The sequence below is a fragment of the Crocodylus siamensis genome, chromosome 8, assembly GCF_052110815.1.
Source record: "Crocodylus siamensis isolate JL-2025a chromosome 8, ASM5211081v1, whole genome shotgun sequence".
NCBI classification, from domain to species: domain Eukaryota; kingdom Metazoa; phylum Chordata; order Crocodylia; family Crocodylidae; genus Crocodylus; species Crocodylus siamensis.
Window position 1 is genome coordinate 44,456,190 of NC_143402.1, and position 17,028 is coordinate 44,473,217.

General features: G+C 45.9%; 1 protein-coding gene across 1 annotated transcript; it reads right to left on the minus strand.

Moving 5' to 3' along the window:
• Positions 1-5,385: 5,385 nt before the first annotated feature.
• On the minus strand, positions 5,386-16,924 carry BRCC3 (BRCA1/BRCA2-containing complex subunit 3). The gene is made up of 8 exons (XM_090060526.1): positions 16,791-16,924; positions 14,589-14,709; positions 12,894-12,980; positions 12,252-12,340; positions 11,540-11,595; positions 10,898-11,029; positions 9,868-9,911; positions 5,386-5,883 (listed from the first exon to the last, which is right to left on the minus strand). Exons 1-8 carry the CDS (start codon positions 16,893-16,895, stop codon positions 5,732-5,734), a joined length of 786 nt encoding a protein of 261 aa, XP_089916652.1. The 5' UTR covers positions 16,896-16,924; the 3' UTR covers positions 5,386-5,731.
• Between the last annotated feature and the right edge of the window lie 104 nt (positions 16,925-17,028).

Sequence of the window (17,028 nt, forward strand, 5' to 3'; positions counted from 1 at the left end):
GGGAAGGGGTGGGAGATGGGACACAGCTTGGAACCTGGTGAACTGGCTGTCCAGCCACTTGCTGTGGCTTATTTTTAAGAGTTTAGCAAATTCAAGACATTCCTATAAATTTGGATTCCATTAACCAGCATTTTCCAGTGGAAACCCTTGGCAAAATGAGTGCTCAGCTCTAGAAATAATGGAGTAAGGAGGGCAGCTGGTAAGAGCAGACAGTAGGAAGATCCCACTACTTCCATAGGGAGAAATGTTCCCTTGCCTGCTTGTGTTCTGCAGAGGTCTCGTAGGCAAAAAATTACTGTCAGGCACCTTTGACTCCATTTTTCTCCCGCAGTATGCACTTGTAGGCTGTTCTCCTGAGAGGTCAGCAGCCCACTGCTGTGCACCTTCTGCTGCTGGGCAGATCCTAGCAGGTGAAGAAGCAGTTAAAGACAAAGCAGCTCAGACTGCAAATTACCTGTGTTTAAAAGGACCTGAAATCAGCAGGCTGATTAACTTTCCAATACTGAGCAAGAAAATGTGGTAAACTGCTGCCCTACATGAAATATCAGAGAGCTAGGGCTCAGCCTAGGAGATTCAGGCCTTTTGTAGAGGATTAAGAGCTCTGATTCTGACTTGCTGAGGAAATGAGAACAAACCATCATCTCCTGGAATGCGGGTATTCTGTTAGCTTCAGAACAAGGGTGAAGATAAATGGAAAGGTCTCCTGAAAACTTGAAAAGGCTTTTATGCTTCTAATAGATGAAACCATGAAAAGCTTCACAAAGAGGTGGGAAGGAGGGGAGTCCCAAGTGTTACATGAAGGATTCAGATAGTATCTGTGGCAGATTATGATTGGAGACTTAGTACACTGGTGACAGAATACCCAATGAAGGGAAAGGTCAGTTACAGATAAAAGAGCAGAGACTTTTACTTCAACTGTTTAATTTGTTAAGTGAAGTTGGTGTGTAATTGTAGGGGTGATGGTCCAAGCAGCATGTGAGAAGCAAGGATGTTTTTGGTGATACCACATTGAACAACTGTATAGCACTCATTTCAATAAAAGATTATCACACACAAGCACCCCCACCCACCCTCCCTTTGCTTCTTGTAACCTTAACAAGGCAGGTCTTTAGCTAGTATAACTCTATTGGCTTGCACCAATTTACAGTAAAGATTTGGCCCATCTTTATTTTCTAATCATCAATTTAGGTTCTTTGACATTTCAGATAAAGGAAGCCTGAAGTTGGCATCAGTAAGAACAGGCCTGAATAACCCGACATAAACCTTGTCTCCCTCTTACTTGTTCGACTCCACCTCACACTCATTGTCAGACTGAAAACAGGAATTTCAGTACTCACAATATATTTCTCATCTGAGACCCTAGCAAGAGTAGCCCAGGCTGAACTTAAGGTTCTAAATATTTTTGCAGTAAAAGGAAAAAGCAAGTGAGCTTCTCTTCTCTTCCCTTCCAAGCCTTTGTGCATTTTACTATACCAATAAAAAGGCCTGAGCTCGATTAAAAAGCCCTTCCTAACTCCCTGTTTGTAAAGCAGCCACCCACAGATAAGATCCCACACAAGTGCTGGTACTTCAACATGTGGACAGCCATTAAATTAGTGGCAGACTACCAGAAGCTACATTTCACTATCCCACTCCCATATTATGGTTTTAAGTGATTGATTTACTCAAGAATAATGGAGCAGCATGGTAGGTGTATAGCCTAGATAATGAGGCCTGGATTCAGCAAGATATTTGAGCACACAAGCAGTCCCACTGACAAGCATTTACTGTTCCTGCCAATCCTAAAACAATATAAAAGCTCCATCGTTCTCTCACACTAAACTGAAGGTACAGGAAATAGGTGGTTAACGAGGATTATTTATACCTCAGTATACTCACAAAGCTACATTGTGACTTATAACTTGTATATTATAAATCTGCAGTCATTAATTCCCAGTCTTCAGAGCTCTTGGCTCTGGGAGACAGACTCCAAACCTGTTTCAGGGGTCAATATAAGGACACAGCACTTTCAGCAGTGACTTCATTTCCCTCCAATATGAAGCTTAGCATTTCAGAGCTGCATCTCCTCATGCAAGCAGTTGTTTTCAAAGCAGCTTCTGTCAATTCCAAATGATTTCTAATCAGCAATGTTTGTGCAGGCAAGTGGAGTACAAGTAGAATTTTAGCTGGCAGATGAGACTTGCATTAATAAAGCATCCTGTACTTCACACTCAACTGGTGCACAGATTTCTCTGCAAAACTGACTTCATGCATAATTGATCTTGTGTTTATCAAGCTGCAAAATGTTGTCTGCTTTTTAAAATTTTCTCAGGATTCTCCACCACTGTGCTGTGGGCTACATGAAACTCCAAAAACTCCTCTTTGTCTTTGTACTACAGTAGTAATGAACACATTATAAAGTTAAAAAGCAAAAAAGCAATGTGGGTATTATCCCTAGTCAGGGATATTCTTGAACATAAAAAAGAAAATTCATATATTAACTGCAAAAGAAATTGAGGCCAAAGAGTCACCGAATCCAAACTTTTTTAAAGAAGCAATTGTGTGTTTAATTCGGAATGGGTCCTACCCCCATACATATACCCCATCCTACCGGGGAAATACTCCAAAAATGATTGCACTAAACCATGTCTGAAACTGGTGAAAGCCAGAGCAAGGCTGTCCAATGAGCAGCCTGCTAGGGTTAATTTGTGGACCCTACACTCCTACTTGGCCACTGCTATGGTCTCCTGGCTCTCTCTCCCTCCTTCCCCTCGCAATGGGTAATTTTCTATGGCACAGCCCACGGTGCCAGGAGAATCTGCAGCCCCCATGAGACACACGCTTGACATGGTGCAGCAGGTAAGCCTGGACACACTGCTGAGGGTGAAGTGCCCTGTCCTTGATGCAGCTGGGTGGGAAGGGAGGATCCTGCATAGCAGATAGAAGGGGCAGTGGCCTATGGTGGTGGGGCCTGCAGCCCTGGCATAGAGTTAGCTTCAGTTAAGTTTCCCTCTCCCCCAGACATGAACTATGTTTTTTATATTAATGTGGTACTTGTACCTTAAATCCAGCCTAAATCATAATTCTCATTTAGAGTCAACTTCAAAGAATCAATTTAAAAAAACATTAGAATCTTTCCCACTATGTCAGTAGCCTGTCACTAGAGCTCTGTTCAAGACATTAGCTTCACCAATGACAACCATTTAACTTTAAAAACACCTCTAAGTAGAGCTGAGCAGGGATTTTTTGCCAGAATGTGTATTAGAGAAAACCAAACTGTTCTTGACAAAAAGATCAGTTGCAATGAATTTATTTTCAAAAAAAAGGTTTCAGAAAACCCATTGCACTGGGATGCTTAGATGTTTTGCTACAGGAAGTTGAATCATCTGGAAGGAAACTACTTTTGTGCAAAGTTTCAATTAATTGAGTGAAAAGAAAGGAAGAAGCAGTCAAAACGGTTTGAAAATTTGGGTGTTTTGACTGACTAGATCTGAAGTCTTTATTCAGATCTTCATTTTGGGATAGAAAAATCTTGCAAAAGCTCAAAAAACACTCACAGGACAAAGTATGTTTCTTCCCTAGCTGCATCTCAAACCTTCTAATTCTTAAAATGACAGCAGCTGTAACTAGCGCGGGCTGAACCAGCAATGACTTGCAAGGCCCAGAGTTCCCTGCAGCTCAGGCTGAGCCAGGGCAATTACTTTGGGAAAAGGGCCGTTTACCAAGTTTTGGCAAGCTGTTGAGGGCCGTGTGGGTAGCCCTGCCCCTTGGTAGGGTCTGCCTCCTAGCCCGACCTTTGCAGCCAGAAGTCCCTCCCTTTATCCCCAGACTTACTCCTTTTAGCAAGGAGTTTTCCCATCTTGGAACCAGAAAAATACCAATATATTCTAAAAAGCAAACATCTACAACCTTCATTAATTTGATTTCAAACAATACTTTTGTTTTACATGTGCTTGTGTAGTGTACATACAGGTGATTGCACAATAGCTTAAAATGAAGTCTTACTCTTGTAAGTTGTGGGGGGGGTTATGTGGGGAAAGGGAGCATGTGGGGGGTATATATGTGGAGTGTGGGTGGGTTTGGGGTCTGTTGGAGGGGGGTGACTGGGGTTTGTGTATGGCAGTGCAAGGAGTCACGTGTACGGTGGGGTGTGTGACTCACCCTATGAACACACACACACGCTTTCTCTACCCCCACCCCTGCAAATGCATACACACACTTCCCGAACCTGTGCATGCACACACACACCCCTTCCCCCCTGTACCAGCATGGTCCCATGCTCTGCAGTCCAGCGATGCAGCCAGGAGCCATGAGGAGCTGGAGCAGGGCAAGGGCAGGAAAGCAGAGAACTAGCTGGGGGTGGGTGGGGCAGGGCTGAGTTGCTCAAGCCTGCAAGCCTGCTGAGGGCTCCCTCTGGGTCCAAATGCCCCTGACTCTTGTCAGCTTTGACAGGCAGCTGGGAGCAAATATTAATTTAGTAAATTTTTCAAGGGCCCTATGGGCTAGATAGAATGGCCTGGCAGGCCACACCAGACCCCTGGGCCATATTTTGCCCACCCCTGCTGCCTTTCTCCTTCATGTTATAAGCAGTTTCCAGTTTTTTGTTTTAATATTTTGCCTGGGGAAGCTAATGATCTGGATCAAAGCAACTTCAACAACAACAACAAAGCAGCAGGAGCCAAAAACAACTAAATATGTTGTTAATTACCACAATCATGTTAGGATAGCAAAAGCCCAAAATGGTGGCATTGAGTCAGTGGTTAGTGTCGGTGGGAATGACCTAAATGTTGGATTAACCACAGCTAAGGGAGCTCTTAAGGAGTTTAACTTGAATATTGTGGAAATTTTTCAGTTTAATGTGAATGAGCCTTTATGTTTGTTGTTTCTTTTCTCTCTCTTTTTATAAAGTCCCTTCCTAAAAACAGTCTTACCTGTGAAGTCCAGTCCAGGAGGAGATATCCATTTTGGGAAGATTCAGAGTGTCAGGGATATAAGCAATGGAGAGAACCAGAATGTTGAATGCTACAGACACTCACACTGTTCTGGTGCAACATCCAACTCAATTCTCCTCAGCCCGTTCTCACTGTGCATTTCTTTATTTGGTTTGAAGTACATGAGGCACAAACCTTGTCCCAGGTCACTATGGTTCCACCCCACCCTTCTTCCCCTACACCTGACTCCATGGGCAATTTAATGGCTTTATGAATTGCCAGATGAAATTGCTTACAACTGAGGCCATCCAAGGAAGGCAGACTTGAAAGTGTCCATGGCCCAGTATCCTCCCTACCCTAAACCAAGTTGCTGGTTACAGTCAAATTATTTGCCACAACACAGAAGTGATGAGCAGGGTAGGACTGCCCTGGTACACAGGTCCACACCTTCAGTTAAAAGGCCCAGCAACAGAAGTAAAGGGAAGAGATTTCTGTGTTTAATAAGGATGAGGGAAAGAGAGAACAAATTCACTAGACATCCTTCTCTCTGTGGTCTCGAGTGTACTGCCCCATTCCTAAGTCAGCTTGGGATTGGGCTGCTCCACAGAACACAAGGCAAGCTGATAATGATGCTTTCTGTCTGTCTGGGACAGGTGCGAGCCCTTAATCATCTTGCTGAAGTCTTTTCTGAGCTGTTGCATGATGCAAGACAAGAAGTACAGCTAGTATCTTCATAGTAAGGCAAGATGGGCTTATCCTTCAACTGCAAGTATCTTGTGTCCAGTTTTATAACCTCTTCAAGAGGTCCAGGGTTCCCCCCTTCAATCCAATGCAGCTAGCTCTTCCATTAGCTCCTCTTTCTCTCTCTGCAGCTCCTGAACCCGCTGTTTGTTCTGCTCCAGTCTGTCCTCCAGCCACTGCAGGAGGGGGCCACTTATGGCAGACATTTGACTGCAGAGATTTTTGGTGAACACTGGAAAAGACAAGACACATTCTCTCTCAGCACAAGACCAAGTCTCTGGCTAAAAAGGACTGGGTTGACTGTCCCCCTTGACTGACTCAAACAGGTGTGGGGGACAGTCATTTACACACACAACTCAAATGGCAATTCATTCAAATTGGCCATGATTGTCCCAGGAAACAAGTGTTAATTCAGGTACTTCCCAGTGTTAACTTGGGTACAAATGGGACAGTAGGGTTGTATGTTTACAGGATCCCAGAATAAAGGGGTTTGTTCCAAGAAAAATTCAATATCTGCTTTTGGGTCCTGTCACTGGGCTGCAGAATTCCAAAGCTCAAGGATACTGTGTAGAACCTAGAGATTTCACACCAGCATTTCATACTGAGAGCCCACAGGACCCCATAAGGAATGGGTTAAACAGCAACAACTAGGCATATAAAGTAGAGATATTTTACACCAAACCTTGTATCACTGATCATTCTTGAGGCAAACCAGAGACTACTGTTAAACATCTACTTGTACTTGCTTCTGTGAATGCAATGGAGGTTTTATGCTAGTGTGACTGATGTGTTCAAGTGCCAGATCTAAGACAAAGCAGTGCTACAAGAACCTCTGCTATACTAATGCTAGGTCAAATTCTAATGCTTTTAATTAACAGGATGAAGGTCCATAAGGAATCTGAAAAAGGCTACTGGCTTGTTCCACTTATGGCTAGGTCACATAAGAACACTTTCTTCCAGAAATGTTACTATAATAATGCATTTCTCTACTCTGCCTCTGTAAACTCCATTAGAAAACCTGATAAAGATTTAAGGGAGATAAACAGTGCTAAGCAAGATGAACAACTGAATAAGAACTATACAGCAAGGTCAAACCAGAGCAGCTAAACTTGGGTGAAGTAACCTGTTCATATGTTAGCTCAATCCCAAGCATCTCAAAGCAGTTACAGTATGATCCCTGGTGACTGTTACACACTGTGCCCTACTGACTTCCATTGATGGAACTAAAATCATTACTCAGGGCCTTAATACCCTAGTATTTTAAGTCATGGACCTATACATTCAGCATCTTTATTCCCTGAAGAGGAATTCTGGGGATGGTGACATGGGGTGCAGCTGGGGTCCCTGCCCTGCTGCTGCCTCCAGCCTGGAACTTCTGTGAGGCCTCCACCCAGACAGGCCCCTTGGATGGGTTGGCAGTGCCCTGGCCCCCTGTCTGCAGGGGTTGCTTGGTGAGACCTCTGGGGCCTGGGGATTCCCTTGCCTGTCCCACATGTGCCCAGATTGAGGCCCCGGAGGGACAGGCAAGGGAACTCTAGGCAGAGGTGAGCAGGCTGCAGGGGATCAGGGCAATTGAAGAAGAGACTGATGGCTACTTTTATTCTCTGCAGGACAATGTAAAGGAGCATTATACATCTACCCTAATCAAAATGGGATCAGAGAAGGAGAAAGTTGAGGTATTGTGGGTTAAGATACATGGAGGTCAGAGGGAAAGAGACTTGTGGTGGTCTGTAGCAGACCCCACCACCACCAAGAGGAAAAGCTAGACTTGGAATTCTTGAGGCAGCTCTCAGAGGCCGTACAGCCTAGGGGCGTGGTTATCACGGGGGACCTAAGCTACCCTGACATCTGCTGAGAGGAGCAGTCGGACCAATCCAACTGTTCACGTAGGTTCTTAACCTGCATGCAGGACCTTCACCTAATGCAGAAGGTATACGGTCCCACTAGGGGGAATGCTTTACTGGACTTGGTGTTGCCTACAGGGGATGACTTGGTAGGGGAGCTGTAGATTCATGATCACCTTGGAGACAGCAACCATCAATCAAATGAATTCATCATATGGCGTAGGGTGGGAAAGATAACTGGTAGGGTGAAAGTGCTTGACTTTAGGAAGGCTAACTTTAGTGTGCTCAGTTTAGTTGCTCCTGCAGGATAATAATGCACTGCAGGATAAGAGTATTGGCGTGATGGCAGTCCAGGAAGGGTGGTTGTTCCTAAAGGAAGTGGTCCTTCAGGTGCAGAGGGAGACTATCCCAGTACAAGGGAAAAGGGGGAAAGGAGCCAAAAAACTTTCTTGGTTAAACTGGGAAATCCAGGGGAGCCTAAGGGCAAAAAGCAAGGCATACAGGTGGTGGAAGCAGAGGGAAGCTACCAAGGAGGAGTATACTTACTTGGCCTGCACTTGCAGGGAGGCAGTTAGAAAGGCCAAAGCAAATATGGAGCTGAGGCTGGCAACAGAAATTAAAGACAAGAAGTCTTTTTTTTTTTTTTAAAGGTATGAAGGGAGTAAAAAGGAAGGCACAGGGCAGCATAGGACCCCTATTGAACAAGAAGGAGCAATTAGTGGCATACAGAGTGGACTACGCTGAGCTATTCAATTAAATGAGTTTTTTGCCTCAGTGTTCCTGAACACGGGTCAAATAGGTTTCCTAATGGGTTCTTAGATGGGCATCAGAGGGACACCAGCGCACCAACTGTTGACGCTGACTTGGTGTAGAGTCACTTGCAGGCCCAGATGAGCTTCATCTGAGAGTACTGAAGGAATTGGCAGTGTCATAGCAGAACTGTTGGCACAGCTGTTTGAGCACTTGTGGTGCTCAGGTCAGATCCTGGAGGACTGGAAAAGAGCCAGTGTGGTCCCTATTTTCAAGAAGGGGAGGAAGGAGGATCCAAGTAATTATACATCAGTCAGCCTCACTTCCATCCTTGGAAAGGTCTTTGAAAAGATTACGAAGGATCATATTTGTGGGAGTCCAGTGGGAAAAATAATGCAGCAGGGAAACCAGCATGGATTTGTAACAGGTAGATCATGCCTGACCAATCTCGTTTCATTTTATGACAGGGTCACTAAATGCTTAGATGCAGGAGTAGAGGCAGATGTTGTTTTCTTGGATTTTAGCAAGACCTTCGATACGGTATCTCATTCCATTCTCATAAATAAATTAAGAAGCTGTGACACATGTTTACACAGCCCGGTGGGTGGCAAACTGGCTTAGTGGTTGCACCCAGAGTGGCAGTAGATAGGTCAGTATTGACCTGGAAGGATGTGGGTAGTGGGGTGCTGCAGGGTTCGGTCCTTGAACCTGTACCCTTCAATATCTTCATCAGTGACTTGCATGTGGGTGTGAAGTGTACTCTGTCCAAGTTAGCGGATGATACTAAATTGTGGAGTGAAGTGAACACTCTGAAGGGTAGGGAACAATTCCAGGAAGACCTGGACAGGTTAGAAAAGTGGGCAGTACACAACAGGATGCAGTACAACAAGTGCAGAGTGCTGCACCTAGGGTGCAAAAATATCCAGCACACCTACTGGCTGGGAAGTGACCCACTCAGCAGCACAGAAGCGGAATGGGATCTTGGAGTCATAGTGGACTCCAACATGAACATGAGTCGTCAGTGTGACAAAATCATCAGCAGAGCTAACCGCACTTTATCATGCATCCAAGGAGGTGATACTTCCCCTCTATGCGGCATTGGTCAGATTGCAGTTGGAGCACTGCATCCAGTTTTGGGCACCGTACTTCAAGAAGGATGTGGATAGACTCCAGAGCAGGGCCACTTATACGGCTTGTCCTGTAAGCCCCTAACCATACAAGGAGAGACTAAGGGACCTGGACCTCTTGAGCCTCCGCAAGAGAAGGCTGAGAGATGATCTTGCGGCCACCTACAAATTCATTAGGGGGATGCAGCAAGGGATCAGAGATGGTCTGTTCACCAGGGCGCCTCTTGGGGTAACAAGGAACAATGACCACATACTGACAGAGAGCAGATTTAGGCTAGACGTCAGGAAAAACTTTTTCATGGTAAGGGTGGCCAAAATTTGGAATAGGCTTCCAAGTGAGGTGGTGTTCTCCACTACCTTTGGGGTCTTTAAGAGAAGGCTGAATAGGCATCTGGTTGGGGTCACCTGATCCCAGCACCCTTTCCTGCCTAAGCAGGGGGTCGGACTCAATGATCTGTTGAGGTCCCTTCCAATCCTAGCATCTATGAATCTTACCTGAGCCATTGTGAATCTTGGTTACAGAGTCCAGATGGGTGAGGCTAAAAAAAAGAAAAGAACATAGGCTGATGATAAATCAGCACAGAGCTGAATATCAGGTGAACCTACATTATGGAAAATAGCTATCTCTGAGCCTGAAGCCACAGGTACCTCTATACAACTCAGCCTTACCTGATAACAGTTCCAACACACTTGTGTTTGGACCATGCTGCTGCTTTAATAAAAGTATCACTATCAACCCATGCACGGTATTAGACCAATGGTGATAAACATTTTGGCCCTGTGGGCCAGAACAGATGTGAGAAGCCAAGTCCACAGGCCAGAGTGGATACTGTGCACCAGGCCCAGGCTCCGGGGCTCCATGTCACCTCTGCCCTGTGGGAACTGGGCTCCAGAGGCCCTGCACCACCCCCACACACTGGACTTGGGCCCTGCACCACCCTGAATGCTCAACCTAAGGCACAGGGCTAAGGCCGACAGGGCTCCCAATGGACCTGCGGGGAGCCCTACAGAGCAGATGACATGGTGCCAGTGGCCAGATCTGGCCTGTGTGTCAGGGGCTGAGTACCTCTGTATTACAGACACTGCTGCTTTGAGCAGGAGACTGGACTAGATGACCTCTCAAAGTCCCTTCCTGTAGCCCTGCTCTGATTCTCTGCTTAGCAAACCCTCCTCAATTTCAGTCAGAACAGCTATTAGCTGTAGCCTCTTGGACCCCTGGGAGTCCTGCCCATGTTATATTTTAATCAAGCCAAGAGTTCAAACCCCACTGGCTTTAAGTGACAGCTACAGAATGATTTAAATAGTTCCCCTACAAAGGCAATAGCAGGGGCAAAGGGTCAATGCAGCCAGAAAACATGCACGAGCAGGATCTGAGGACTGAGGTCTCCCATGATCCTAGAGGTAGTTATAACCCTTTGTAGCCATGTTATACTTGGTGGCAAGACTGTGACAGTCAATTATATTAACCATTAACAAACAGTCACCACCTGCTGCTTGGGAAGGGGAATGACTCTGACCCCATTACCTGTGAATTCTCCTGTATGCATCTTGCTCCTCCTGGCACAAGATCTTGGGCAGCTCCACAGCTGATTCCAGGCACACTTTCCCAATGGTTTCATGGGGGACCACATGAACGGGAATTTCAATTCTCTCATACCTGGAGGGTGAGCACATGCAATTTTTGCTTCATGGCCCCACCCTCATACTCTGTTGTTTCAGATAGTTAAGTCTTTCCTACAGCTGTAATGGTTTGCTCCATGAAGGGCATCACCAAGGCATCAAAGCTAGGCAGGTTGTGCTGACAGGAAAGTTAAGCAGTCTGTAATGGTATTAATTCTCCACAAAGCCCCATTAAAAAACTTTAATGAAAGCAGCCAGGAAATCAGGACTGCTACTATCACCTGGCAAGCATGTAAACAAAACTGTTCTAAGGTTTAGACTGCCTTAAAGCTATTGCCTTTAGAGCAGGTGATAACTCACCTTTATATTTCCATAATTACTGGGATTAACATGCAACATTAGGATCACAATCTGAATCTAAGAGGAATAATGCTACTCACTTAACCAAGAAAAGATGAAGACTAAAAGGGGGTGGGCAGAAAGAGAGAGCGAGATTGATTCTCTTTTGCAGGGACTTTTTTATGAAAAGATGAAATATAGTACTTACTCTGAGCTCTTCTGGGCCTGAATTGATTGGAAACAGGTGTAGAGAATCCTGCCTGTCTAAAATAATTAGCGAGAGAAATTAGATGATAAGCAATGAAAGTAAACCTGAGAACCAAAATTCCTAGAAGCAGCAGTTTGCTTTCAAATAATAACTTTTTAAATAATACCCTTTCAAAAGGTACCACTTGCTGGTGAGGGGAGAAAGAAAAATTCTTAAAAGATACCAAATTCCATATTATGGACCACTGGAACTATTGCATGAAACACTGAATTCAGAAATCAGAGTTAAAAGATCCCATGCTGTATCCAACTCACCCACTTGATGACTCATCTCATGAAGGGTCAGTGATAACAGAAAAAAAATACTCTGACATGGTAGGATGCCTGTATTGAATTCATTAAATTGCCTTTGTTTTGATGAACATCCCTTAGGCATCTTGCCTAGTCTTAAGACAGCAACACGGTTCTGAGATAGCTAGAGAATGCAGAACCAGCTTGGGGATTAAGTCATGCCAGAGCTACTTTGGAGAAAAGAAAATTGGTTCTGCTGGCACAAACAGCAAATTGTTTCTACTCTAGCAGGGGCCTGGACCTTACGTTGGATAAAGCAGAGTCCTTGTTTCAGATTCTGAACATATGACTTCTGCTTCACACAGATGCTGAAGTTTTAAATTAGTATCTGAGGGATTTCTCTCTATTTGTAAGTTACCTACCTTTGTGTTTTTGTCTTCAATGAAGCAAGAGAAGATAAGCCCAACAAAGCCCTGATCCATCATCTGATACATGGCTTGAGTGCGAACGTCTGCAGACATGAATGAAAACAAAATAAGCCAGTACCAGCCACTAAAAGACTTGCCACTTTCATAATCGTTAAACATTAGGATATAAAGGATACTTATCCATGGTATTCAGTCCCCAAACTAGCCAGCTTGCTACAATGGAATATGTATGAGTGAGTGAGAGTGAGCCTGGTGATGAAAATCGATCAGGGTCGTGACCACGAAAAACACACTTGGCAAGAAGAGGTTCTTGCCTACTCTTCTGACAAAGCATTTGTGGTGTTTTAGCACACACATCCATGTACAACTAGAAGAGATAAAGAATACATCAAGAGTGAACTGTGGGACTCTTCTGCTCTTCCCTGCATGTCTGATTGCAGCTCTGATCTTTCCATCTTTAACGAGATCTATGGAGAGAATCCACTTACTGTAGGAACTTAGGGGACTTTTCAATTTGGATGATTTAAAAGTAGGGGAAAAGTTGGATTACAAACCTCCAACAGCACTTGCTCTACCACCACCACCGACAAAGCGCTATTATTCACCATGACTATATTTTCATATGACAATTCTTACCCACATGAGATGGCCAAACAGTAATGTGCGGATGAGAATGATACCAGCCCACGACCCTCATGGGACGTCCCGTCATCTCAGCCAGCCTGTGTGTCAGTCAAGGTGCATTAAAAACACTAGAGACAGCAGAAGTGATAGATGTCCCTTGCATAAATGTAGTAGTAACCAGGGGGAAGAGTTGGGATCCCACATGGGGTTAATTTGATTTTAGTTCCTTTACAGAAATGCTGGGGTGCTGGAAAAACTGATTTCTTCTCCCTCTCTACTACCTGTAGACAACCTGAAACTAACAAGAAAGTGCCAGATCTGCAGGCATGTGGAAATACATAACTCTTAGCAAGATACCCAAAGAATCAGATTCCTGTCATTTCCAAAATTGTGTGTGGAAAATAGGTTTTTCTGTTATGGGGATTTTCAAAGTGTGTCAACTCTGAAGACACAAAGCTACTAAACTTGCGTTTTTCTTTAGTTCCAGTTACTAATAAGTGCTAAATACAGCAAGAAAATTAGTGGGAAATGTACTTCCTCCAACCATTTTTCTCTATGTACTTTAGAGCCGTGGTTCTCAACCTTTTTTGTACCAGGACCCATTTGTAAACAAACATTGATGGCTAGTCCCAACGCAGTACATAGTTTAAGTAGAAAACAGCCCCCGGCCCTGCTGGTGCCCCTCACTCTCAACCTAAACCCCCCCACCCCTGCTCTTGCCCCTCATTCCCAACCTGCTCCCCCAGCCCCAGGCCCCAAGTGTGGGGCAGGAGTGGATGTGTGGGGTGAGCGAGGTAGGGCATGGGGGACACATTTCTTCCCTCCCGATATGTGCACCCACAGCAGACACAGGGCTGCAGCCTCACTGGATCAGTACACAGGGGCTGCCTCCATGGCCCAGCAGGCAGGACTTGGCATGGCAGAGCAGGAGCAGGGCAGTGAGGCTTATTGCTGCCCTTGCTGCTGGAACACGCCAGCAGCAGCGCAATGAGTAACAGATGGGGCACAGACTACAATGCCCTCACCTTCTCCTGCTGCCAACTGTTCGTGTACCGGGCTGCATCTCAATCCTGATGCCATGGCCCAGCCGCCACCACTGCTCCCCTCAGGCCATGGCTCTACCCCGGAGAGAAGGTGAGGTGGCAGGCAGTCATCTGTATCTCCCCGCCATAGACTTACCTGTGGGGAGCTGCAGGAACTGCTCTCCACACAGCCTGGCTGCTACATTCACTCCCTGCCTGATCACCCTCCTTCCTCCTGCTACCCCCAGCCCCAAGCAGCCTGGATCTCTGCCAGCCTGCCAGGGAAAACCCATGGATTCTCACTTTTTTCTTCTTTAAAGGAGAATCCATTTTTCAAGTTTGTTGATCCAGTTTTTTAAGTTTGTTCACAACCAAAACTTTCATATATTCTTGCAACCCATGGGTTCAGAAACGCTGCTTTAGACTGCAGTCTTGAATGTGTAACATTAAAGGGATCAAAAACAGTAGGTTCTATTATGGTTCCATTATATAACTGCAATATTTTAAGGGTTGCAGGAAAGGTGACCAGAACCTCCCAAATGGACTTTGTAATTAAAGGTTATAATATACTTTTTATTGACCAAAGTAAATCCAGGATAGTCCTCCATCATAAAAATTTGTGGCCTACAAATCTACTTGATACATTTGCTTCCAAGTAAATGGCTGCAGCCTCTGTAAAAGGATATCTCTGCTTCTGTAGAAGCAGCCGAGAGCTGCTCTGGAGAAATTTCTACTCGGTCCTTCCTCTTATCGGAACGGCGCAGGATGATCACAGAATGAATATGAACAATCCTGCTGGTGTCAACCTAATGATGAAAGAAACAGGAAATGTCATTCATCTCACTAAATGAAAAAAAACAAAACCCAAAGAACTGCTATCCCCAGTTCATACTTTGCAAATCTTATGGATAGGTTGTACAGTGGGCTGCTTATTCTCAGCTTTCATTGCAAGAGTGCTAAATTGAAATTCCTACCTGTTACCAATGATTTCTTGGGTATTACCACATCAGTCTAACTGATGAACTGGCAGAATTTGCTGCCTACAAGACAGCTAGGACAATGGCCAAATGTAGCTCCACAGCAGGACTCAGGCATACTGACAGAACTTCATAAGAAAGGCTTGCTTGCATTGGACACATGTACACTATCCCTGATTTTGATCCACACTAGTTAGATTTTCCTACTTTCATAAGGATCACCTTTCCTATGCCACCTAACAGCTCAAAAGCTAAACCTATCTTCCAACTTAAAACACAGGTGTCCCAAGCCATGCCATGTCCTTTTATTTGGGGATTCACCTGCTGTTTAGATGTGAAACATCCATTTTAGTTTCTTTCTAGCTAGATTTTTTACCATGATTGAAACTGATGCTGTCAAGCAATCACCAAGTTAGCACAGCAAACAGAAACACATGACTCATCACCAACACTACTGAGTCACATCCCACTAAAAAGATTGCCCTGCCACCAATAAATTAATGCTTGACAAGCACCCCAGCACATACAGGAGTCAATCCTTCCTTTTCTCCTGTACTACGGCAACACATAGGGGGTGCATGTATACCCCCTGAGAGCACCGGTGAACCCCGACTGGTTGCATTTGCTGCTTAGGCAATGTGCAGGGGGGAACAGGTGAGAGTGCTGGTGCCCCCCCGGCAAGCGCAATCTGATTGCTGCAGCCACTAGCTGCAGGGGAACTCCCTCCAGGCAGTGAGATCAGCTGTGGGGGACCCCCTAGCGAGCAAGACTGGTGGCAGGGAGAGCATGTGCCCCCTGCCCTGACTAAGGCATCACTAGTTGCCCATGCTCCTGTATATCAGTACTGCTAAGAAACCATTCTCACATAAGCAGTGTGTGTGTGTGTGCGCATGTATTATATAGATACAAAGACACACACATATAAATGATGCAAAGACATGCTTATGAGGGTCCTTCAGAAACTAACAGCAATTTCAAAATAAAATCATTTTGTGTGCAGCGATCATTTATTAAACTATGCCACTTCTCTAGTCATGCTGCTTTGCAATACAGGTATTCCAGTGAGTCACAAGTTTCTTGATATTCCTTAAAGAAATGTTTCACTAGCTGGGACACTCCTGCACTGTATGTAACACCTCTGCCTCACTGGAAAACCCTGCTCAAGATTCATCCACTACAGCTGTGTGGTCATTTTTTAACTTCTCCACCCAATTGTAGACTTTCATTGAGCCATACCGTGAATTTCACTAGGCCTTCAGCCCAACAGCCCCCTGCTAAAAGACAGAACTCTGTTCTCCATTACTGTGTGCTGACAGCCAGCTGTGTGTACATCCATGCTATTCACACGGTCACTTGTTTATACACATATTCAGTGCGAAACAACAGGGGTGTTCTCCACACCATCTTCAGTGCTCTCTACTGCTTTTTGCCCTTTGTTTCTGAAAACGCCTTGCATATGCCTACCTGTAACCAGATACATGTGTATGGACATCGGTGCACTGACTTCCTCTCTGACCCCAACTGAGGTTTGCAGCAAGGACATCAAACTCGTCAGGGCCAATGTGGAGCTGGCCCACGGGGAAGATCAAACCCACGGAGCTCCCTTCCTCCTGCTCCCCCACCGCCTGCCGGCACAAGCAGCTCCTGCCCGGGCCAGCCTGGGACCAGCCGAAGGAGCGCTGTGGAGGCAGCCCAAGACCGGGCCCAGCGAGTGCCGCCGGCGGAGCATACCCCAGGGGCTGTGCTCGGGCATGTTCCAGAGCCACAAAAGAGGCAGCCACAGGGGCCGGATGACGGAGCTCCGCGGCCGCCTGTGGGGCACCCCAGGCCTCGCGTCCTGCTCCAGGGCGACACCCACCCATCCGCCCTAGGAACCCGCCCGCAGGGGACAGGAGAGGCCCCGGCGGTACCTCGCCGATGCAGAGCCCCATAACCTCCTCCTTCTCCGTGCTGAGCGCGTGGTTGAGGCAGACGAGGAAAGCGTCCGCCTCCAGATGCACCGCTTGCACCGCCATCCCTCCGCCAGCAGGAAGCACGGGGCGGGGACAACCCCACCTGCCAATCGCAGCCCGCAGGGGAAGGCTCACTTCCGGTCCGTTTGTCGGAAGTGCCCGGGCGCCCGCGGGAGTTTTGGGTTCCGTGGCTTCC